Here is a 23,119-nt window from a genome sequence, read left to right as displayed (position 1 = left end):
CAAATTTTCACCGCAGACATCTTCCCTTGACCTCATGAGAGCGCCAGCGTCAAAGGCTGGGTGGGTCCCAGGCTCCTCCGAGGAAACCGTGGACCTGCGCGCGCTCCAGCGGAGGCGTCACCGGGCGCCTCGTTCCTCCTCGATTCTGGAGATTCCACCAACTCCCAGGGCAGTGGAGCGAATTCCAGGCTGAGAACCTTCCAAAAGGCAGAGGCCGAAAGTGGGCGGAGGGAGAGAGAGAGAGACCTCCAGGCGCGCGCGCGCACACACACACACACACACACACACACGTGCAGACACGCTGATGTCCGAGGCCCAGATATTGTATGTCCAGACTCGGGCAGACACACACACACATACCCACCCCCCGCCCCAATACTCACCATATTTAGAGGCCGGAACAACGCACACAGTCACTCCTGCAAACACACCCTCGCGCGCACACACCCCGATGGCTCCAGACACAGGCGCACGCGTGTCCTTGTCTCCCAGGGGAGGGAAGTTCGGGGGGCCAGAGCCAGAAGGGAAACTAAAATATGGGGTTTGGCTGCTTCCAGCCTCCGGTTCTCTCCTCGGATTCTGTCTCAGCGTCAGAGAGACGGAGAGAGAGAGAGAACAGAGAAGGAGGGGGGTGGGGAGAGGTGGGAGGGCCTGCGCGAGCGTGGGGGGCAGGGAGAGACGGAGACGCGCAGAGATGGCAGAGAGAGACCGAGAGACAAAGAGAGAAGGGAATGGAGAGACTTGAAGCCGTGGAAACAAGAGGGAAGCGGGGAGATGGAGAGACGGAGACGGGAAGGGCGGAGAGCAAGGAGGGGGAGAGGGGCAGAGACCTGTGGCGGCCGAGGAGGGGGGAGGCCGGGGCGCCCCGGAGCCGGAGGGTGGGGGTTGACCCGGAGAGAGGGCGGCAGGGGGGGGTAGGGGCTGAGGGAGCCGAGCCCCGGGGAGACTGCGATACAACGCGGCCCCGGGAAGCCGCTGCGCCCCCGGCGGGGGGATGGGGCGGGGGGAGGGGAGGAGAGGGGGCTGGGGACCCGCCCGCCCCGCCCGCTCGCGCCGCCGGCGGACAGCGGGTTAAGCATCTCCGCGGTGGAACTTCCGGATGTGACCACAGAGAGGGAGAGACCGGGAGAGGGGAGAGGAGACGAGCCGCCAGCATCCCTCGGGCCCGCCGACGCCGGCCCGCGCGCCCCACCCCACCCCCGGCCCGCGGGCGGACTGTCTGTCTCGGGCTGCGTGTCTGTCTCGGGCTGGTTCCGTCCTCCCAGGACCCGCGCAGGGACTGGGCGCCCCGGGGAGGGGGCCTCGGGCGACCCTCCCCCGCCTCGCGCCCCCGCTGGCCGGCATGCGCCCCTGGCCGTGACCCCCGCGGGGCCGGGCGCTGGGGGTCCATGCGCGCAGCCTGCTCCCCGCCCGGCGCCGGCCGCTGACGGCCGTGGGGGGGTGGGGGAGCCGGGCACCCAGCCTCCTGCCCCACCCCCTGGCGTCGGCCCCATCGGCCACCCGGGCCGCTGCCCCTGGCTGCGCCCTCCCCGCCGGCCAGGCCCTGGAGGGACCCGGGAGCGGCCGCCGGCTTCAGCCCATGGCCCGGAGGGTAGGTCTGAGGGCGGGCACCCTGCGCGCCGGCCCGTCTCCACATCTCCCGCTCCATCTTCCCCAGCTCAGCCTGCCCTACCCCCCCCCATCTCTTTCTCTGCCCCCCACCTCTCCGTCCCTGTCTCCCCCTCCATCTCAGGCCCTCTATCCTACCCCTCCTCCCTTTTCTCCCCTCCCTAATCCTTCTCCCTGGTCCACTTTTGTTCCAAGTCCCTCCGAAGGTCAGGGGTGGGGACAGTGCTGGGAGAGGTGGGTCTCACCAGGCAGGGCCGAGGGCTTCTCTCCTTGACCGTCCTGGGGATGGGCGAGCTCAGGTGATGGGTGAGGAGCTGAGTCTGCCCCTTTGAGGGTGGAGGGTGCGCAAACACGCTGGGTGGGAAGACCCCAGCACATGGGAGCAGCTGGATCCAACTTCAGGGCTCGGAGAAGTTCAGAGAATAGTGAGCGAAGGGCGGAGAGAAGGAGACACACGCAGGGGAACCCCGGCACGGACCTCTGCTCCTCCTTCCCCGGTCCCTGTGCCTGGTGGGGCCTCAGCTCCTTCTCTCCACGCCAGGGTTTGGCCTGGTGATTTAAAGGTCCCTCCGGCCTCCCCGGGGCCCTTGCCTCTGTGGTGACGGGACGCAGAAATCTCGGCCGCCTGGGGGCTCGTGGTTTCTCTGTGGGGCCGTTTGCACAGCGGGTTTGTGTGGCTGTGTGGGGTCACACTGTCCTTCAACAAGTGTTTATGGGATGTGTGCCAGGCACTGTGCTGACAGCCTCGTTCATTCGTTCACTCTCTCACTCCTTCCTTCATTCCTGCGCCTGACCTTTGGCTGTGTGTGTGCGGTGGGTTCACGTGGTGATGGGGTGTGACAGGTTCTTCAGACCCACTCGGATGTGCATGCTTGAACTGTGGGGACGTGTGTGTGGACGATGCGCTGTTTTCATGGGAAAGGTCCGTAAGGAGCGTCCCTCTCTCTGTCTGCCTCTGTCTCTGTGTTTCTCTCTTTCTCTCCCATCTTTTCTCTCTTTGCCTGTCTCCCCATCTCTCTCAGCATTTCCCTCTCTCTCCGCTCCTGTCTGCCCTCCTCACTCTGTGAGGAGCTGGTCGTTACCCGCCCACCCATCCCTGACCCCAACCCTGACCCTCAGCTCCCCGACCTGCTCAGTCTCTCTCCTGGGACCCGCCTGCCCTCCCATCAGGGATCTCTGACGGGACGTTTGTCACCATCCAGGGGCCCAAGAGAAGGCTGAGAGACAGGGCCCTCGGTCCCACCCAACAGCTCCGTGGACATCGGGGCCATCAGGAGGCAGGCCTTGGACACCTGGGGAACGGAAAGGCGGGTCCCCGGGCAGAGAGGGGGCATCTCCTGGGTCCCCAGATCGGGAGGTTTCTTGGAGGCACTGACGCCTCCTTGGGGCTCTCTCCCTCTCGCCTCTCCCCCCCCAGTACGATGAGCTGCCTCACTACCCAGGCATCGTGGATGGCACTGCAGCCCTGGCTGGCTTCTCGGAGGCAGTGCCCACAGCACCGAGAGCCCCGGGGCCCTACGGCCCCCACCGGCCTCCTCAGCCCCCTCCCCTGGGCTTGGACAGCGATGGCCTGAAGAGAGAGAAGGACGAGATCTACGGGTGAGTGGGGTCTCCGGATGTGGGCCTCTCTCCCACTCTCTTTCTCTGTCTCTCTGCGTCTGTTTCTCTCTCTCGGACTCTATCTCGCTCCGTCTCTGTCTCTCCATCTCCTCCCCCTGGGCCTCCTGTGCCCTCCCAGTTGCTCTGAGCTTCGTGGACCCCTGCCCTCCCCTAAGGAGATCTCTCCTCTCCTGCCCCCTGCCAGACACCCGCTCTTCCCCCTGCTGGCCCTGGTCTTTGAGAAATGTGAACTGGCCACGTGCTCACCTCGTGACGTGGCCGGGGCTGGGCTGGGCACGCCCCCGGGCGGCGACCTCTGCTCCTCCGACTCCTTCAATGAGGACATTGCCGCTTTTGCCAAGCAGGTGTGCAACCCCTCATCAGGCGTGCGCCGGGCGAGCCGGCGATGAGGGGCGGGAGGGAGCCTCCCAGTGCCCTCCCTGGCCTCTCTCTTCCTCCCAGGTCCGCTCCGAGAGGCCCCTCTTCTCCTCCAACCCGGAGCTGGACAATCTGGTGAGACCCGGGCCCTCCCCACCCCCCTCCTCCGAGGGCTGTCCTGTCGCGCCCTCCGCAGCCCTGGGGCTGACTGGGGGAGCCTGACCCCCTTCTCTAAGACGGATGATCGCTGCCCATTTGCAATGCAGGGTAGCCAGGAGCTTGAGGACAGGACCCGTGGCCTGAGTTCAAATCCCGGCTCTGCCACTTGCTAGCCCTGTGAACCAGGGCGGGTAGCCCCATCTCCCTGTGCCTCAGTTTCCTCATCTGTAAAGTGTAGCCTGTAGTCGTGTCTATCCTGTAGGGCCGTTGTGAGTAGTTCATGAGTTCACCAGCATCCAGAGCTTAGAACAGGGCCTGGCTCACGAGGGGACTCAATACACCACTCAGTCGGGAGAACAGAGCCCACGCCAACATGAGGAGAGAAGAGAGAGAAAGAGAAGGGGGAGGAGAGGGAGAGCGAGAGGGAGAAATACCCCTGCTTCTCTTTTCCTTTGGTTTCCAAGCTCCCACCAGGGCTTCCTATTGGCTGAGCCCTCTGGCAAAGGACTCTGGGAAATGTAGTTTACAGGCAAAGGGTGGCTGTTGTCCTAATTAAGGACGCCTCGGCCTCCTCCTCCTCCTGTGATGGACCCTTTTCTGTCTCCTGCGCCTCTTGCTTCTCTTTGTCTCCGACTCTCAATCTAACACTCTCTGTTCCCTTAACTCTGAGTCTCCGTCTCGATTGCTGGTTTCTCTCTTTCTCTGTTGCTTTGTCTGTCTTATTCCATCTCACTCCTTCTGTTTCTCTGTCTCTCTGCTTCTCTGCTTTCTCCTCCTCCTCCTCCTCCTCCTCCCCGTCTCTCTCTCCCCCCCGGCCCTCCCTCTCTCGCCTCCTCTGCTCTTCCTGTCTCTCTTTGCAGATGATCCAGGCCATCCAGGTGCTCCGGTTCCACCTGCTGGAGCTGGAGAAGGTGAGTGCTTCTAACTTCCCCTCACCCGTCACCCGCCCCCCACCCCTCCCTCTCTCACCCCCTTCCCCAGAGTTGGGGCAGAGTACCACCCCGCTCCCTGTACGCCCCAGCCCTGGCCCCCCGGGCGGCCCCCCCAGTACCCCGGTGCCCCCTCAGGTCCACGACCTGTGCGACAACTTCTGTCATCGCTACATCACCTGCCTCAAGGGAAAGATGCCCATCGACCTGGTCATCGAGGATCGGGACGGCGGCTGCAGGGAGGACCTCGAGGACTACCCGGCCTCCTGCCCCAGCCTCCCGGATCAGGTGGGCCCGGGAGGGGGCCCCAGGCCTCACCCTGCGACCAAAGCCGTTCCCCGGGCGGCTGGGCTGCGGTGTGAGGGCACACACCCGCCACAGAGCCTCCGACCGCGGGGCCTGCACCAGCTCCGTGGCAGCCACACAGACGGGGATACAGCCGGACGACAGCACACACACACAGACACACACACACACACACCAACAGCTGCAGACACCACCCACAGACTCGGCCACACCCACGCAGGTTCGCACACAGCTGCACGGTTAAGGCCGTTCTCGCTCACAACCAGCGATAACATACACCCCCTCCTCACACACACATCCCAGCCGCATGACAGCATCACAGACCGCACGGCCTGATTAGGACACTGCCATTCTGGAGTGTGTGTGTCTTCACGCGGCGTCCGATAGATGCCCCCAGGGCCATCGCCCACCCCGATACAGTCACGGAGCCGCGCGCCTGCTTGTGTAGGAATCAGGGGCCCACACACTGTCTCGCATAGGACAACCAGCCCCTCGAATTACAGCCACACACTTAGAAAAACTCGGCCTCCCCATAGTCAGATCCGGCCACCTGGCCGTCTTAGAGGGTGACACAGCCACGTTCCAACACGGCCGCGTGTCTCGGCTTCGACCAGGGAACAAGCACGCCTCGGCCACCTCCTTTCCGTGGACAGCCTCGCCCTCTCGGGCACAGACATAGAGACACACACTTACATGCCACACGACAGGCTCAGGCCAGCATCAGGGGGGCCGACGTGGATGCTGACCCGTAGCATCCGATCGGATCCAGCATGACAAGAGCTACAGGTGGCAGTTAGAGCCGCACTCGAAAGCCTTCAGACCAGGCGATGCTGCAGTTGGCACGCACGCCCTCCCCAGGGCACTCACGCACAATTCCACGCACACGTATGAGCCTGGAGGAAACCGCTCTGAGCCGCGGCGTCTTGGGCTGAGCCCCAGTGATACGGGGACGGACGATGCACCCACACTGGGCCGTGTGGGGAGGGACTGCGAAGCAGTGGGCAGGGTCTGGGGCGATCAGCAGGGCAGGTGGGGTTCCCGGGGCTCAGAAATAGTGGGTGGCTGTTTCCACCCCACTCTGCACGCAATCTGCCTGCCGGCAATGGAACCGAACCTGAGGGTAATCGGCCAAGCGGTCTCAATGCCGTCTCTGTGGGTCGGTCTCCTCCAGCGACACAGAGCTGGGGCAGAGGGTGACTCCGCCGCATTGTCAACTTCCTCAAAGTGTGTCGGAGTTTGGATAAAGGAAAAACAGCCCCAGACCCTGTGGTCTGCAATTCTGAGACACCCCCCCCCCCGACCCGACGCAAATCTCTGAAAACTGAAAATTGTGGAGTTTGCATCCCTGTAAGTTTTGTGCCAACTCATTTGGCAGCAAAAGCTGCCCTGAACTAATGAGAGGCTATTTATAGCCTTTATTTATTCCACTTAGTTAAATATTCATCCGTTTGGCTGCAGAAATGTTAATGAGTTTGACGGCGAGGTTATGCCCCGCACCCTACGGGGCGTGTTATGAAGTACACGGTGTGTGCACTGATTTACTGTCTGAAAATGTGAAAAGGTCTGACTTCTGAAACACTGGCCCCCAAGGATTTCAGATAAGGTGCTGTCCATCTGTATGAGCTCATCTTTGTGGAGCGATTACTGTGTGTCTTTACTTAAATTAACTGATGGAGTCCTTACCATACTCTGAAGTGGGGGTCTTCCATTTTTCAGTTGAGGAAACTGAGGCACAGAGAGGTGAAGCGACTTGCTCAAGCTCACACAGCCAGGAAAGAGGCAGGGACAGGCTTTATACCCAGGAGTCCCAGCTCCAGAGCCGTGATCTTAGCCCCCGTGTTATATTGTACCCCATGCCTTGGCGCTGACTTCCAACTCTTGTTTTCCAGACTAACACATGGATTAGAGACCATGAGGACAGTGGGTCTGTACATTTGGGGACCCCGGGTCCATCCAGTGGTGGCCTGGCCTCCCAGAGTGGGGACAACTCTAGTGACCAAGGTGAGATGCTTGGGAGGTGGAGGGGAAATGTGGGAGTCGGTCTGAGGATTGAAGTTAGACAGCAAGTAGGACTTCCAGAGAGGTGTGAAGTGGTGTCTTGGAGGAGGGTTCTGGTCCCCCTGGGTGCCCACCCTCACTGTCCACAAACACAGCGTGCCTCTCCCCACTCAGGAGACGGACTGGACACAAGCGTGGCCTCTCCCAGTTCTGGGGGAGAGGACGAGGAGCTGGACCAGGAGCGGCGTCGGAACAAGAAGCGGGGCATCTTCCCCAAGGTGGCCACCAACATCATGAGAGCCTGGCTGTTCCAGCACCTCTCGGTGAGTGCCCCGGGCCCCTGGGTGTGGGCGGGCATCCAGGGGGGTGGAGAAGGGCGGCCACCCAGAGACTGGGGCCTCAAGAGAGCCCCAGAGATGGGAGACTGAGGCAGGGGAGAAATACGGAGGGAGAATCTCAAGGCTATGGGGACTAACATGCGAACATCCCTGAGTGCTGCCTGTGCTCCAGGTGCTGCTAAGGTCCTCCCCCACCCATCCGCCCATCTATTCACCTAGCCGTCAATCATCCGCCATCCAGCCAGACATGCCCTGCGGGAGCGGGGGTGTGGTTAGCTCCATTCTGCAGATGAGGAGATGGAAGCCCAGAGGACCCACAGCCAGAAGTGGGTTCAGATGCAGGCAGGGTGGGCCCTAACCACTGCACCACACTGCCTCCTGGGGAGAGACGGATAAAGAGAGACAGGGAGAGGCTGAAACAAAGAGGTGGAGGGAGATGGGGCGGACTGAATCAGAGCAAGACAGACACAGGGAGAGACTGGGTCACAGAGGGACAAAGACACAGAGACAGGGACAGAGGGAGAGAGAGGAAGTCAGAGAGAGAGCCACAGAGAGAGAGAGACTGGGACGGCGAGAGACGTGCGCAGGGACCCTGACGGGGACTCAGAGGGCCGGTGCTGGCTTTGCCTCCTTTCTGGGCGACGGAGCCCCCTCCCCAAGCTCAGTCTCCCTAATGAGAGCTGGCCAATTAGTCTCTAATTGCTGGAAGAGGCAGGGAGCCCACGGGTGTAATTGCCTGGAGCTGGGCTCCGCTTCCCTCCACTGGGTCCCCGGGGAGCACAGACGCGCTGGCTCTCAGATGACAGGCCAGGCCTTGGGGATCGGATGGCGGCCCGGCAGGCAGGGTGACTCTCGCTGGTGGTCACAGCACCCGTACCCCTCGGAGGAGCAGAAGAAACAGCTGGCGCAGGACACGGGGCTCACGATTCTGCAAGTCAACAACTGGTGAGCGCCCCCGGGTGGGGAGGCCGGGCGCTGACCGCGGTGCTGAAGGAGGCGCCGCCGCCCCTCGCAGCCTCTCCGCCTCCGTCCTCTCCTCCCGGCTCGCTCTCCGTCTGTGTGTGCTCCGCCCTGCCTCCCTCCTGCTCCCTCTTGACACCCTCCTCCGTTTCCACGACCCTCCCAGGTTCATTAACGCCCGGAGACGCATCGTGCAACCCATGATCGATCAATCCAACCGCACAGGTATAGGGAGAAGGCGGGCAGAGAGGCCCTACTGCTCCTGCGGGAGTGTCAAAACGGGACCCGGGCATCCTGGGGCTCAGCCTGCACCCCTCAAACCCCCTCGCAGGGCAGGGTGCAGCCTTCAGCCCAGAGGGCCAGCCCGTAGGGGGCTACACGGAGACTCAGCCACACATGACTGTGAGGCCGCCAGGTAAGACCCCACCCCCTAACGAGGCCCCACCCTCAGCACGCCAGGCCCCTCCTGGAAACACAGATGCCCCACCTTGTGAGATTAAGTTCATGAATAATACAGTGACTTATTTGTGTAACAGAGGAGCTGGAGATGCAAATGCAGATTTCCAGGTCCTCACTGGGTTCGCTTCCTCCAGGCTCCGCCCACTCTTCGGAAGGCTCCACTTTTCCTTAAAGGACCAGCACCCTCTTAAACAATGACTCAGTCTGTCTGGGTAGAGGGATCCCCTGGGGAAGGAAGGGGCGGGAAGGACTTAGGGTCATGTGCGGGTGTCTGGTGAAGGCCAGTAACACTCCCGTTTTGTCTTCCAGGGTCAATGGGGATGAGTTTGAACTTAGAAGGAGAGTGGCATTATCTATAGACGCTGGACTCAAGAGAAGTGTGAGTGTGAATGTCTGTGGGGACTGGGTTGGAGGTTGTGTGACTTCAAACCTTCGTAAGACTTCTGGACTCCAATAGTGGGCCCAGCCAGAGCAGGGTCAGCCTGTGTCTCCGAACTGAGGGCTCTCCGGGGCTGGACGGGAAGATGATTCATTCATCCATCCATCCATCCATCAACTCACTCACCCATCCATATATTTCATCTGTCCACCCACCTACCCACCATCCACCAAACATCCATCCACTCACCATCCATCCAACCATGCATTCACTCACTCATTCATTCATTCATCTATCCACCGACCTACCCACCATCCACCCTCCCCCGCATTGATCCATCTGTCCACGTGTCCACCCACTTGTCAGATTAGCCATGCATTCCCCCACCTACCTACCCACCCATCCATCCACCCACCCATACATTACTTACATCTCCAAACATATATTGAACCCTCACTCCATGCCCTTACATGCCTCAGGTAGAATCCAGCTCTTGAGAAGGTTCTGGGCTTCTGAGGAAGTGGACATCAGAAATCAATGACAATCCAGTGCAGCAGATGAAACAATAAAACACAGCTTGCTCAAAGGAGGGAGTCATCAGCTATCCCTGAGATGTCAGGGAAGACTTTGTAGAGGAAGCGTCCTCTGGGTGGGGCACTGAAGGATGAATAGGAGTCCACTGGGTAAAAGTCGGGGGCAAGGTAGTAGGGTGCATTCTTTTACTCTCCCAGGTCTTAAGACTTTAGAACATCTTCTCATTTAGCCTTCACAAGAATCCCAAGAGGGAAAGATTATTATTATTTTCATTATGCAGATGAGAATACTAAGGCTCAGAGAGAAGAGGTCACTTATCTTGGTTCATTGAGCTCAGAAAAGCATAGGGAACAGCATGTGCAAAGTCCCAGGGTTGATGAGCAGCCTGGAGTTTCTAAAGCACAGATCAGATCTTGACTCTTTCCTGGATTAACACTCTTCTGTGGCTCCCTAGTGCCCTCTGAATAAAGTCCAGACTCCTTAGTTTAGCATCTATTCATTCATTGAGTACACATTCTCTGAACTCCTCTGTGCCCAGCCCTGTGCTGAGTGATGCTGGGGACACCACAGTGACCATGACAGCTCCAGCCCTGTCCTCATGGGACTCATAATTCAGTGGGAAAGACAGACCTGTCCCCAGACAGTGACAACCCAGAGTGCTCAGGACCAGGATGAGGGGACCCAGGAACTGGAGGGGCCTTGGCGGGGGTGGGGATCACACTCAGGCTGGAGGGTTCAGAGAGGATTTCCTGGAGGAGGGGCCATCTGACCCAGCCTGGAGGATTCAGGGAGGGTTGCCTGGAGGAGGGGACTTTAGAGCTAACAGGAGGAGTGATGCAGGAAAAGAAGGAACAGCACGTGCAAAGGCCCAGCGCACTTAGCAACTTCATGGCTGTGAGCCAGCCCCTCCACACACACATGAGAGGGAGGAAGGGTTGCGCTGAGCTGAGGCTAGTGAGTCGGTGGGTGAGTGGGGAATTCAGGGCCAGCAGAAGGGCTGCGAGATGAGAGTGGAGACCTGGGAGGGCTGAGGCCTGGAGGGCACTGGAGGCCTAAGCCTGAGAAGGAGAGATGGCTGGGTGTGTTCAGAGCCTGGCAGGCCTTTGGGGGGTCTCAGCTCTGCCCTGATGAATCATGGACAGGTGTGGCCTGGTCTGAGTGTCGGGGGACCTCTGAGATCAGGAGGATGGAGGTCCCCCACTTCTCTCTCCTGCCCTTGACTTTTGCCCCTTGTCTCTCTGTTCTGCCTGTCTCTCTGCCTCGTTCTTTCTCTTTCCACGTCTTCGTCTCTGATTCCCTGGATGTTTCTTCCTCTGTCCCCCTCTGTCTCTCTCTCCTTGTCTTTCTCTAAGGCTCTCTTGGTCTCGACGTCTCCTTGTCTCTTTCTCATCTCAGTCTGTCTCTCTCCCCCCCCATTGCTCTTCTGCTTCTGTCTCTCTGTTTCTCTGTCTCCCTGCGTCCCTCTCGCTGTGGGGCCGGTGGGGCCAGACCCCCTCCCCCGCTCCTGACTCAGCCTCTCCTGCCCCCTCCGCAGACCCCAGCCTCCGGACCACCACCACCAGGCTCACACCTGGTTCTGGTCCCCGCTTGGCCCTCTGGCTTCAGGACCCCCACCTCCTCCGGCCCCCTCACTCAACGCCTACCTCCCTGGGGCCCCGCCGGGACATGGGGGGCCTGAGCGCCCCCTCGAGGGCCTCTCAAGGACAAAGACAAGGCCTCCAGGCCCTGCGCCCCACTTCTGCCCTCACCTCCGCCCAGAACCCGAGCTGAGATCCTGGGCCCGAGTCTTCGGAAGATGGTGGCTGGGGGTCCCCCCGCCTCCAGGACAAGGAAGGGATTGGAGGTGGGCTGGGCCATGAGGGACGGGGGTTCACCTGGACCCTACATTTTGGAGACGTTCCCTTCATCCCCCAGCCCGCCCCCCTCCCCTCTCCGCCTACCTCCCTTCTCTGATGTCTTCTACTTTGTTTTTAACGATAAAGTCTTAAAAACAAAAAGCCACCCCTCTGAATTCTTGTGTCTCTTCCAAGTCTCAGATCCTCATCAGAGTGAGGCTCATGCGTCACTCCTGATGAGAACCATTGATGCTCTTTATCCTGCCATCTCCGCGGGCTCTGTGTGTATCGGTTAGCTATCGCTGTGGAACAAACACCCCCAAATTTTGCGGCTCCAAAGGCCGAGTATTTTTAGTTCATTATTCTGCAGGTTGGTGTTTTATTCTAGACCCAGCTGGGCAGTTCTGGTGGTTTCAACAGGGTCCTCTTGTGTATCCGTGGGCAGCGACCGGTCACCAAGGGGCCTCTGCTCCCAGCGGTTGGCTGGCTGGTGGCAGGGGCCACAGGAGCGACTGGGCCGCGTGGTGGCATCGCCCCAAGGGCTGTCTGGTTTGTTCACATAGAGAGCTGGTTGGACTCTGGCCGGGGGCCTCCTGAGACCCCAGCTCGGATCTGGCACGTGGTTTTCTCTGCTGCATTCTCCGGCCACCAGAAGTGGCCAGGCCAGCCCAGATTCCAGGGAGCAGAAACAGACCCCACCCCTCACGGGGCTGCAAACTCACACTGGGAGAGATGTGGGCACATGGAAGGATGGAGGAGTGTGGCCGTTTTTGCATCGATCTCCCATGCTGTGGTTCAGATTCCTTTCTCCATCTGTCCCCTGGGAGACGGGTAGGCGGGGCACTGACCAACCTTGCCATGACGGACGTGGGTTCAAATCCTACCACTTGCTGTGCTTCCTTGAGCAGGGTGCTTCCCCTCTCTGGGGCATCAGCATCCATCTCTGGAATGTGGGGAGAGAGGCAATCCCTGCTCATAGGACAGCTGTGCCAATTGATGGCAGTGTTGCAGGGGCCGTGTGAGGACGGGGCCCGCTCAGGCCCAGGCAGAAGTCACCATCTGTACCTGGAGACCCTGATGGGCTGACCGGGCCCCTGGGGTCCTCAGCTTCCCAGACCTGCCTCCCCCAGGGAGACCGAGAAGGCAGAGTGGGGTCCCTCTCTAGTCCTGTTCCTCTCACTGTGTGTCTCGTCTCCATCTCTTCCGGTTTCCGGCTCTCTCCGGGGTCTTTGCTTCTTCCCATCCCCCACTGCCGCTCAGCCCCTCTCCTGGGTGCCCCCAGGCCCTTCCCTGCCCCTCCTTCAATCTGTACGGGGACATGGTGCAGAGATGACACACCTCTCAGGGCGGCCCCAGCCTGGTCATGCTCATGTCTGCTCTGTGTTCGAGGCCCCTGGGCACCTGCGTGTGTCGTGGTGGATGTGGGGGCGCCACGAGAGGTGTATGCCCTGAGCCCCACCCAGGGGAGCCCGGGCTAAGAGACTCACACAGAGACAATACAGAGTGAGATGCTAGATCCAGCTGGTGCCCAGATTCACGCTTACGCTTAGAAATACGCACAACCAGGGGCCGGCCCAGTGGCGCAGCGGTTAAGTTTGCACATTCTGCTTCAGCGGCCCAGGGTTCACTGGTTCGGATCCCGGGTGCGGACATGGCACCGCTTAGCGCGCCATGCTGTGGTAGGCGTCCCACATATAAAGTAGAGGAAGATGGGCACAGATGTTAGCTCAGGGCCAGTCTTCCTCAGCAAAAAGAGGAGGATTGGCAGATGTTAGCTCAGAGCTAATCTTCCTCAAAAAAAAAGAGAAAGAAAAGAAAAAGAAATACGCACAACCAGACACCCCAACACACACACAGAGAAGAACAGACACACACGGGACACACACTAAGATAGACTCGCCCTCAGAAACACGCAAAGAAACACAGCCACACACAGACACGGAAACACACACACACACACACACACACTGGGAAACTCTGGGAAGAGCCACAGAGAAGCCACGCACACACGTTTTCACACTCACATTTGCACACAGACACGTGCTCACGCATCACACGTAGTCACACACTTATGCTCACACATTCACACTCGCACATAATCACAAATATTCTCACACATACGTACACATGTTCACACTCACTCCTGCTCACACGTGCTGATGCTTGCACACTCGCAGACGTCACACCCGGGGAGAGCACCCACAGGACGTGGCAGAGGCCGACACACACGCTCAAGCAGGCGGCGTTGCCAGCGACCCAGCAAAGTTCCAGAAAGGGTCACCCGGAGCTACCCTCGGAAACACTCGTGTGCGGCCCACAGATGGACAGGCCGGACAGCAGGGAGGTCACGACCCAGACTCCAGCCCGACCGGCCTGGGTTCAAGTCCCCGCTCTGCCACTCACCACGAGGCCTTGGTCCCCGGACGAGGTGGCCGTCATCAAACATCCCTCCAGGACCGTCAGCTGCTGCTGCCTCCAGGGTCCGCCCGCCCTGCTCGTTGTTCCCAGACTCCACCGAGCTCCGTGCGATTCTCGAGGCTTAGGCTCCGACCTTGGTGGAGACTGCCCGGGCCGGCCCCCTCCGGGGCCTCTGTCCTGGCTGCTCCCCCTGCCTGGGACACCCTTCCTGGCTCAGAGGTCGCGTCTGCAAAGACCAGCAGCAGCCAAACCAAGGCAGCCCCCTTGTGACCCTCACTTGTGGCCCCGACGCCGCCTCCCTGGGATTCGCGCGGTTACCTGTTCGCCCCGCCCCCTTGTCACTCATTCATTCAGGCGGCTGCATTCCCTGGGCCCGCCCTCTCTGCGGGTCCCTGCACGTCGCAATCAAGACCTCTGCCCACGGGGACTGACGTCCACAGTGGACCCCATCACCTGAGCGCTCCTGTAGCCTGCAAGAAGATGACGCGGGTCATAAAAAAGTAGAGCCGGGTCGGGCGGGGGTGGGCCTGCCACCCTTCCACCTGCGTCCCCTTCCTCTGCGGCGTGCTCTGTGCCAGGCCCCGTTCTAGGAGCTTGACACCCACCGACCGGGTCAACCCCACCGCTGAGCCTCAGACGGGGGGACCATCACGCTCCCCACTTCCCGGAGGAGGAAACCAAGGCCCAGAGAGGCAGATCGCTCGCCCGGGGTCACACAGCTGCCGCGCGTGGGTCTCAGAAGCTTGCGCGCTAGACAGTCCTCCTGTCATTTTTAAAAAATATAATTCGAAGGTGCTATGATTTTTAAAGGGCCTAACGCGAACTATTTTCTGGGTTAGATATGGATTTGGGGACTATAGTCAGTGTTTCTCTCTCCCCAAACCCCCCCAGGACTGAAGTGGGATGGATGAGGGATAGACAGCTGGAAGGACTTCCGACAGCCCTCCTTTGAAGGCGGGTGGTGGGGAGGGCTATGGAGGCGGGGCGGGGCGGGGCCCAGGCCGGAGGTCTGCCTCAAGGGTTCAGGGTTCCCGCAGCCCCTGCCTGGCCTGGAGAGGGGGATGGGGGACACGGGGTGGGGGAGGGGCAGCTCCTTGCCCCCTCCCCACCTTTCTGGGGGCCTGCGAATGCCTCCCCCTTAATCTTCTCTAATGAAACCGATTGGCTGTGCCACCCGCGAGGAGGGAAATTGGGCTGGAGGTTAATTGTAACTAAAAATACCTCCTCCACGCCCCTGGGTGAGGAACCAGGGGCTGGACCCCATTCCAAGGCCACCTGTGCAGGGGGTGGGCGTCGCTGAGCCGGCTGCGCCCCGAGGAGGTGGGCACCCTGATGGGTCTGTGAGGTGGGCTGTGTGGGGCGGACGGGCAGGGCCAGGCGGTCTCGGCTCCGTGTGTGTGTGTGTGTGTGTGTGTGTGTGACCGTCGTGTGGCTATGGCGAGGGTGGACTCAGGACTGGGGTCCACGTGCCACCGGGGGGAGGGCACCCCCAGGACTGTGTCCTCAGCCGAGACTGTTCCTGAAGGGGGCGTGTGTGTCTCCGAGGGCGGCTGTGTCTGTCCCACGGTGCCCGGTCTAGGTGGCATGTCTCTGTGCGAGCCTGTGTCTGTCACAGCCAGATCTGGGTGTCCCCAGACTCTGTGTGCCGGTGGCAGTGTCTCGCTGTGCGTGGCTGCGTGGCGTCTTGTGAATGACGTGTTGGGGACCGTGTGACCCTGGGTCATCCGGCCCGGAAGCCTCAGAATGTGGCAGGCGATGAGCTGGGCTCCCTCCAGAGGGCGCTGGGGACCCAGGGAAGGGGTTTTTGGTTTTTTGGAAGCTTCATTGAGATGTCATTCACATACCATCAAATGCACTCATTCAAACGGTTCAGTTCGGTGGCTGTCCTATATTCACAGAGTCGCGCATCTCTCGCCACAACCTACTGGGGAACGTTTTCGTCACCCCAAAAAGACACCTTCGACTTCTTAGTCACTCCACATTGCCCACAACCCCCAACCCTGGGCAACCACCCGTCCCCTTTCTGGCTGGACACATTTGCCTGTTCTGGACATTTCACATAAATTTATGGTCCTTTGTGTCTGGCTTCTTTTGCTCAGCGTGGTGTTTTCGAGGCTCTTCCATGTTGTAGCCTGGATTGGTGCTTCGTTCCTTTTCATGGCTGAATAGTATTCTGTCTTGGAAGGATTTTGAGCAGAGAAAGGACTGGGTCGGGTGTGTGCTCTGCCCTCGGGCGGCCATGTGGAGGGGGGGTTTAGAGGGGGTGTGGTGGGTTGAGCTGTGTCCCCCAGAGAGGTAGTCTGGAGTCCTAGTTCCAGCGCCTGTGAACATGACCTGATTTGGAAATAAGGTCTCGGCAGATGTTCAAGTTAAGATGAGCTCACAGGGTGCGGTCTAACCCGATACGACTGTGTCCTTACAAATAGGGGACATTTGGGCACAGAGAGACACGCAGAGAGGGAGAAGACAGCCATGCAGAGACGGAGGACTGGAGCGATGCAGCCACAAGCCAAGGAACGCAGATGGCCAGCAGAGCGCCGGAAGCCAGACGAGGCCAGGAGGGACCCCTGCAGGTTTCACGGGGTGCACGGCCCTGCCGCCACCTTGATTTGGAACTTCTGGCCTCCAGAAGTGTGGGAGAATATGTTTCTGTCATTCTGAGTCACCTATTCCGTGGTCCTTTGTTATGGCAGCTGTGGGAAACAGGCACGGGGAGGCGGGGAGGAGCCGGGTCAGGGCAGGCACACGGGAGGGGAGGGGGCGGGTCAAGAACTTCTTAGGAAGGTGAGCAAGGAAACAATATCCAGAACAGAGCCGCTCTATAGAGATGAGGGCGCCATCAAACTACTATGTCACCTAAAGATGGTCCATGTGCTGTCCCCAACAGCTCATGGCAGGCGGGTAAAATGGCAACACGCAACTGGGTCCCTCAGAGAACGTGGTTCCTTTGGGGTTGGGGGTGGAAATGGGGTTTAGAGGAAAAGGAGTGAGCCATCAGCGTTGGATACTCCTGAGATGAGGACAGAAGAATGGAGGTCACCACTGACCTTGACCAGAGCAGTGGCAGTGGGAGGAGGGGGGCAGAGGCTGACAGGGAGGAGGGGAGGAGAGCGGGAGGTGAGGACGTGATATAAGGACGCCACAGGGGCCCAAGGGTGTAGATACGAAGAAGTTCGTTTCTGCCAAAGCCTGGAGACGACCCCGGGTGTGTTGAGTGGTGATCAGCAAACTGAATGATTCTGGTCCATTGCAGGTGATCCCAATGATGGAGTGATGGTCCACAAAAAAATAGATGGATTTAAAAAGAAAAAAAAAAAAGGAGGAAGTGGGGCCAGGCTGGTGGCTTAGTGGTCAGGGTTCCACGGTCTGGGCTTCGCAGGTTCAGATCCCAGGCGCAGACCTACACATCGCTCATCAAGCCATGTTGTGGTGGCATCCTGCATACAAAATGGAGGAAGATTGGCACAGATGCTAGCTCAGGGCCACTCTTCCTCACCAAAAAAGAAGAAGGACGCACAAAGGACAAGGCTTGGAGATTGATTGGATGTGGCAGGTAAGGGGGAAGAAAAGTCTAGATCTGTCCTCAGATTTATGACTTGGGAACTGGCCCTGTTTCTCTCTGATGTCACACACAGGGGACTGACGAGCACACCTTGGTTACCTTCCTCCTTGCTTTGGGGGCAATCGTAGCGGCTGTTTGCTGAGCACCTGTTATGTGCTAAGCACTGTTCTGAGTACATGGATCAGCTGGGCACGGGTATCATCTCCACTCATGGGCAGGAAAACAGATGTAGAAATTGAGGAGGACGCTTTCTCCCTGCCCGCCCCAGCCCTGAGGTTCTCTGGTGCAGCGACGACCAGCACCAGGGGCTGGTGAACATAGGCTGCCGGCTCCCTCTGTGGCTGTGCCAGATCTGCCCAGCGGACACTCTGAACGCCGCCGAGAGGAGTTACAGCAGCCCTGGAAGCCTCGTTTTAGAGGGAGCGATATACCATATTCATGGACGGGCAGCCTTGGATCACTCACTGTGGTTCAAATGTCACCGCGTCCGTTCTCCCTAAACAGCTGCAGAGTCAGGACAACCCCAGCTCACATCCCGGCAGGCTTCTGGAGAAATTACAAACTGGTCCTAAAATGCGTATGGAAACGCACAGGACTTAGAATGAACTGTTTTGACAAAGAAGAAAGTTGTAGGATTTACGCCGCCGGACGTTGACATACCGTGATGCTACTGCGATCGGGACAACGTGGCAGAGGGACGAGCTTCGACCGACAGCTGGATGGGGTAAAGCCGAGAAATAGGCCCACGAGGACGGGGTCCGTTGATCTTCAATAAAGGCTTCCAATTAATTCAAAGGGGGGATGACAGCGTCCACAACAACGGAGCTGGAACAACTGACCCCACACGTGGAAAGACGAACCTTGACTCTTAACTCACGTTATCACAGAAACTAACTGGACGTAAAGGAGAAGTCTAAAACTATAAAACTTCTAGGAGAAAAACTTCACAACCTTGGGGGTAGGCAATGATTTCTCAGGTTTCACGCAAAAAGTACAAATAACAAAAAATAATAAAAATAAAAATTCAAAAATAACAAATTAGTAAGTAATAAATACAAATAAGATAAAAATAAGTGCACATATAAAAATAAAATAAATTAAGAATTATTAAAAATAAAATAAAAATAAATAGATAAAATAAAAACAAGAACTAAAAATAATTTAAAAGTACAAATAATAAAAGAAAATGATGAACTGGATTTCATCAAAATTGAAACCTTCTGCTCTGCAGAAGACACTGTTAAGAAATGAAAAGGCAAGTACAGACAAAGAAAATATTCACAATACATATATTTGACAAATATATTTATATTTAAAGAAATATATATTTTATAAGTTATATAGTTATTATATAAATAACTTTCAAATCAATTAGAAAACAATCCCTTTATAAGAGGGAAAATATTTAATATAAACTACAAGAAGGAGATAAACAAATGGTTAATAAACCCATGAGAAGATACTTGATAAAAGTAGTCATCAGGGAAATGTAATTAAAATTGCAATAAATGCCACTAGAATGGTTAAAATGAAAAATACCGACAATACCCAGTCAGATATGGCACAGCCGGAGCTCTCATACATTGCCGGTGGGAGCACCAACTGGTAAGATGACTTCGGAATACGATTTTAAAGAATCTACTAAAACTGGACCCACGCATGCCCTACGACCCGGCAGACCCACCGCTGGAGTCCTACTCCCCAGAAACGCACACGCGTGTTCACCAAAAGCCAGGAGCCGTGTGCTCGCAGCATTGTAACTGGAACCAAGCCAAATGCCCATCGACAAAAGAATGGATAAATAAATTGACTAATTCATACTCTAGAATGGATCAACCACAGCTCCATGCAACAGAATGTTGAGCAAGAAAAGCCAGACACAAAAGAATACATTTTTTTGAAGTTCTAGAACAGGCAACATAGGCAATGGTGTTAGAAGTCAGAATTTTAGGAGCTGGCCCCGTGGTCTAGTGGTTAAGTTCGGCATGCTCCATTTTGGTGGCCAGGGTTCAGTTCCTGGGTGCAGACCTACACCACTTGTTGGCAGCCATGCTGTGGTGGCGACCCACATACAAAATAGAGGAAGATTGGGACAGATGTTAGCTCAAGGCAAATCTTCCTCAGCAAAAAAAAAAAAAAAAAAAAGGTGCTCACTCCTGGGAGTGGGGGAGTGGGGATGGGGTGGAGCACCAGCCAGGCTGCTGGAGAGCTGGTCAGGGTTTGTCTCTTGGTCTGGATGCCGGTGGCCCAGGGATGTTTCACTTTCTAGGAAAATTCATCAAGCTGTTCAGTTACGACTTGTGTACTTCTTGTGTATTATGCTTCAAGAGGAAGTTTTAAAAGATTGTTGAGTGAATGCGTGCCTGCTTTGCATTTTGAAAGATCCTGCTAAAGTGCCTTCCAGAGCAGCGGTGTAAACTCCCCTCCAGGTGGATGAAAGCGCCCCTTTGTTTCCCCATGGCCTCCTGGCAGCGAGCAGCATCTGGACCACCCCACTGGGTGAAAAACGACATGTCCATGAGGTTTATTTCATGCAGTTGTGAGAATGCCGAAGGCTCAGGCCCAGCTGGAGTTTTTGTTCTCCCCTATTTCCCCAGATCATTAATGGGTAGTTAGAACTTCTCGTACCATGAAGGGCCAGAGAATTCACTCTTGAGAGGCTGTGACCCCTGGGTCCTCAATTCTGACAGGTGCCCTGATGGCCATCTCTGGGCATTAAGAGTCTCCTCCCCTCTTCCAGCAGGTTCCTTCAGACTCACTCCCCAGAATGGATTTATTGAGTCAGAGACTGGAGTTTGCTTAAGCCTTTTTTTTTTTTTTTTTTTTTTTTTTTGCTGAGGAAGATTGGCTCTGAGCTAACATCTGGGCCAATCTTCCTCTATTTTGTATGTGGGTTGCCACCACAACATGGCCACCGAGTGGTATAGGTCCACATCAGAGAAACAAACCCGGGCTGCCAAAGCAGAGTGCACCAAATTTAACCACTAGGCCACGGGGCCAGCCTCTTGCTTAAGGCTTTTTGGCAGACACTGGATGGCTTCCATTTTCAGCACCCCCACCTCACATGCAAATAAAAAGCACTCTGTTTCTTGACTGTAGGACTTTCATGTTATTTTATGTTTTAAGAGGAGAAAAGGAGGAACAGCCCTGAGAAGCCGTGATGTTCTTGAGATTTGGCTGGACAGGGCTCTGGGGAAGGAGCTCTCCGTTTGGCCTCTCCCTTCCTCCATTTATTTCCCCATTTTTAATACCTCGGGTTGAGGAAGATATTTTCAGGGGCCCTAATAGAAAAGGGATAGAGATCTGACAACCAGAAAATGAAGACGTTTTGAGTGGCTAAGGCACCATCAACAAGGCCAAAGACAAGCAGCAGACTGGGAGCAATGTTTGTAACATCTATGAAGATGCTTAAGATCTGTAATATATAAAGAGCTGCTACAAACCAACAAGAAAATGACAAAGAGCCTAGGAAGAACACAGTCAAAAGATCTGAGCCAGCACAGAAGAGGAAACACAAACGGCCCAGAATAATAGGCAAAGATGCTCAGGCTCACAGGGGACATAAAAATAACATAAACAGGCACAGCCCGTTCAGAAGGACATTTGGGAGAATCTATCAAATGACCTGTAAAAACACACCTTCCCTGGGACCAGTGATTTGATCTCCAGGAATTTATCCTACAGATACACAGATATCTGGAAATGACATGTGTATCAGGATACTCATGCCAGCTTCGTTTGTAGGAACAAAGGATTGCAAACAGCTTACAGGTCTCTCCATACTGGCCTGGTTAAACTGATGTTCAGTACAACCCATGTCGTGAACCATTGTGCAGCCACGCGAAAGAATGAGCAGGCTCTGTGCCGGTTCAGAAAGATCTCCAAATTAGCCCAAGTGGAAAAAAGCAAGTTGCAGAACCGTATGGTCCCATTTTTTTAAAATCGAAACATTTTATTTCCGTATGCACGTTATTGAACAGAATCGGACACCAGACGCAAGGGAATGATGCCCAGTGACCCTGACTGATGGTCACCTCTGCGGAGGGGCAGGCGGGGCGGCGAACGGCGATCAATTTCACTGAGGTCTAGTTTACACGTCACCAAATGTCAACACGTTTTGACAAACACACCTGTGTAGCCACCACCCCAATCAAGACACAGAGCATCTTCAACCCCCAGAAGGTTCCCTGGTCCCCCCCTCTTCTAGTTGGCGCCTCGGCCCCAGGCAACCAGTGACCTGCTTCCTGTCCCCATTTATGAGACTCGCCTTTGCTAGACTTTCACGTAAATGGAGCCACACAGCACGCGCTGGATCTACCGCGCGCTCTCTCTTCTCTGGGTGTTTAGGGTGCTTCCAGTTTGGGGCTGTCATGGATAAAGTTGCTATGAACATTCTCCTTTTTTCTTTTTTTTTTTGCTTTTCTCCCCAAATCCTGCCAGTATGTAGTTGTATATTTTAGTTGTGGGTCCTTCTAGTTGTGGCATGTGGGACGCCGCCTCAGCGTGGCCTGATGAGCGGTGCCACGTCCGCGCCCAGGATCCGAACCTGCAAACCCTGGGCCGGCGAAGCGGAGAGCGGGAACATAACCGCTCGGACCGGGTTGGCCCATGGACATCCTCATACAAGGTCTTCCGCGCACGCGTTTCCATTTCTCGCGCGTAAACCCGCAGGAGAGGCTTTGCCGTCAGATGCTGAGCGCGGCCGTGAAGATGCACACTGAAGGGAAACCTCATTTAAACCGGAGTCGGGAGGCGGGAAGGGGGCGCCCCGGCCGGGCGGGGCCCATTGCAGGAAGGGCTGTCAATCACAGACCCCAACGGGAAGACAGCCACAGCGCGGCCCGACAGGAACCCACGACCCCCACGACCCCCGCGGCGCAGCCGATGGGAAACGGTGCGCACCCCGCAGTCTCCACTCCCCCCAGCGGACTCTCGTTCCAAACCCCACCCAGCAACTTCGTCCTCCTGCCCTGTGCAATGACCTCTCCGTCGCCCGCCGGACGGGCCTGCGGCTGCGGCTCCCGCCCGTCCCTGTGTTTCCCAGGCGCCCGTCCTCCGCCTCCCGCCGGCATCACGAGGCCCCAGGAGACCCGCGTGGCCCCGGCTGCGGGTCTGTCCCCACGGCCTCTCTGGGGCCTCGTCCGTTTAAGCGTTTGGCCTGTTTTCTGCCGGTCCGCCTTGTCCTCCCTGACTTGGGGGAGCTCCTTCTGTATCCCGGACGCCAGCGCTCGTTGAGTGGTGCCCGTTGCTGGGCAGAAGTTCTCGCCCGCGCGGCCCTGCAGTGTGTCCCGCTCTCCTGCCCGGTTGGCGTCCTGATAAAGACCCTCAGCCACGGCTCCCCGAGCATCCCGTCCAGGCGCAGACCCCGCCTCCAGCACGCGTCCTGCCGGCCCTCGCGCACATGCGCAGAGGCGCACGCGGTTCCCGGGGGCCCTGCGGTCCGGGCGGCAAAGGCGGGTGTCCCGCGATGCTCCGGCCGCCGGAGCCTCAGGCCCCCTGGCTTGTTCAGGCCCCGCCCCTACTTGTGTTTGCAGTTCTGTAGTTTTTCCCAAAGAGGGCCCCCAAAATTGTAGGAGCTTCAGGCCCCACAAAACCTGGATCCACCCCCGATTGTTTCAGAAAATCGGAAGCCACGACACTCACCAATCGGGTAATGG

General features: G+C 57.4%; 1 protein-coding gene across 9 annotated transcripts; it reads left to right on the top strand.

The window, feature by feature from the left end:
- Positions 1-1,378: 1,378 nt before the first annotated feature.
- Positions 1,379-14,707, top strand: MEIS3 (Meis homeobox 3). 9 transcript variants are annotated; one of them, XM_044760012.2, is made up of 13 exons: positions 1,379-1,591; positions 3,026-3,207; positions 3,413-3,572; positions 3,670-3,720; positions 4,605-4,655; positions 4,812-4,961; positions 6,869-6,980; positions 7,152-7,300; positions 8,115-8,260; positions 8,442-8,500; positions 8,607-8,690; positions 9,044-9,113; positions 11,182-11,633. In XM_044760012.2, exons 1-12 carry the CDS (start codon positions 1,580-1,582, stop codon positions 9,091-9,093), a joined length of 1,206 nt encoding a protein of 401 aa, XP_044615947.1. In that variant the 5' UTR covers positions 1,379-1,579; the 3' UTR covers positions 9,094-9,113; positions 11,182-11,633. The 9 variants fall into 9 exon arrangements, with proteins under 9 accessions (XP_044615947.1, XP_070354846.1, XP_070354843.1 ...); XM_070498745.1 differs by lacking the exon at positions 11,182-11,633 and adding an exon at positions 13,660-14,707 and having other exon boundaries at positions 1,428-1,591; positions 4,863-4,961; positions 8,184-8,260; XM_070498742.1 differs by lacking the exon at positions 11,182-11,633 and adding an exon at positions 13,660-14,707 and having other exon boundaries at positions 1,428-1,591; positions 8,184-8,260.
- Positions 14,708-23,119: the final 8,412 nt, after the last annotated feature.

The sequence above is a fragment of the Equus asinus genome, chromosome 26 (assembly GCF_041296235.1).
Source record: "Equus asinus isolate D_3611 breed Donkey chromosome 26, EquAss-T2T_v2, whole genome shotgun sequence".
Taxonomy (NCBI): Eukaryota; Metazoa; Chordata; class Mammalia; order Perissodactyla; family Equidae; genus Equus; species Equus asinus.
Note: the sequence above shows the minus strand (reverse complement) of the source record. Positions and strands in the feature narration are given on the sequence as shown.

Excerpts from the sequence above, each read along its gene's own strand:
- MEIS3 (XM_070498739.1), top strand. Across the intron at positions 3,573-3,669 it reads TTGCCGCTTTTGCCAAGCAG|GTCCGCTCCGAGAGGCCCCT; the intron begins GTGTGCAACCCC and ends TCTTCCTCCCAG. Across the intron at positions 7,301-8,114 it reads GGCTGTTCCAGCACCTCTCG|ATGACAGGCCAGGCCTTGGG; the intron begins GTGAGTGCCCCG and ends GCTGGCTCTCAG.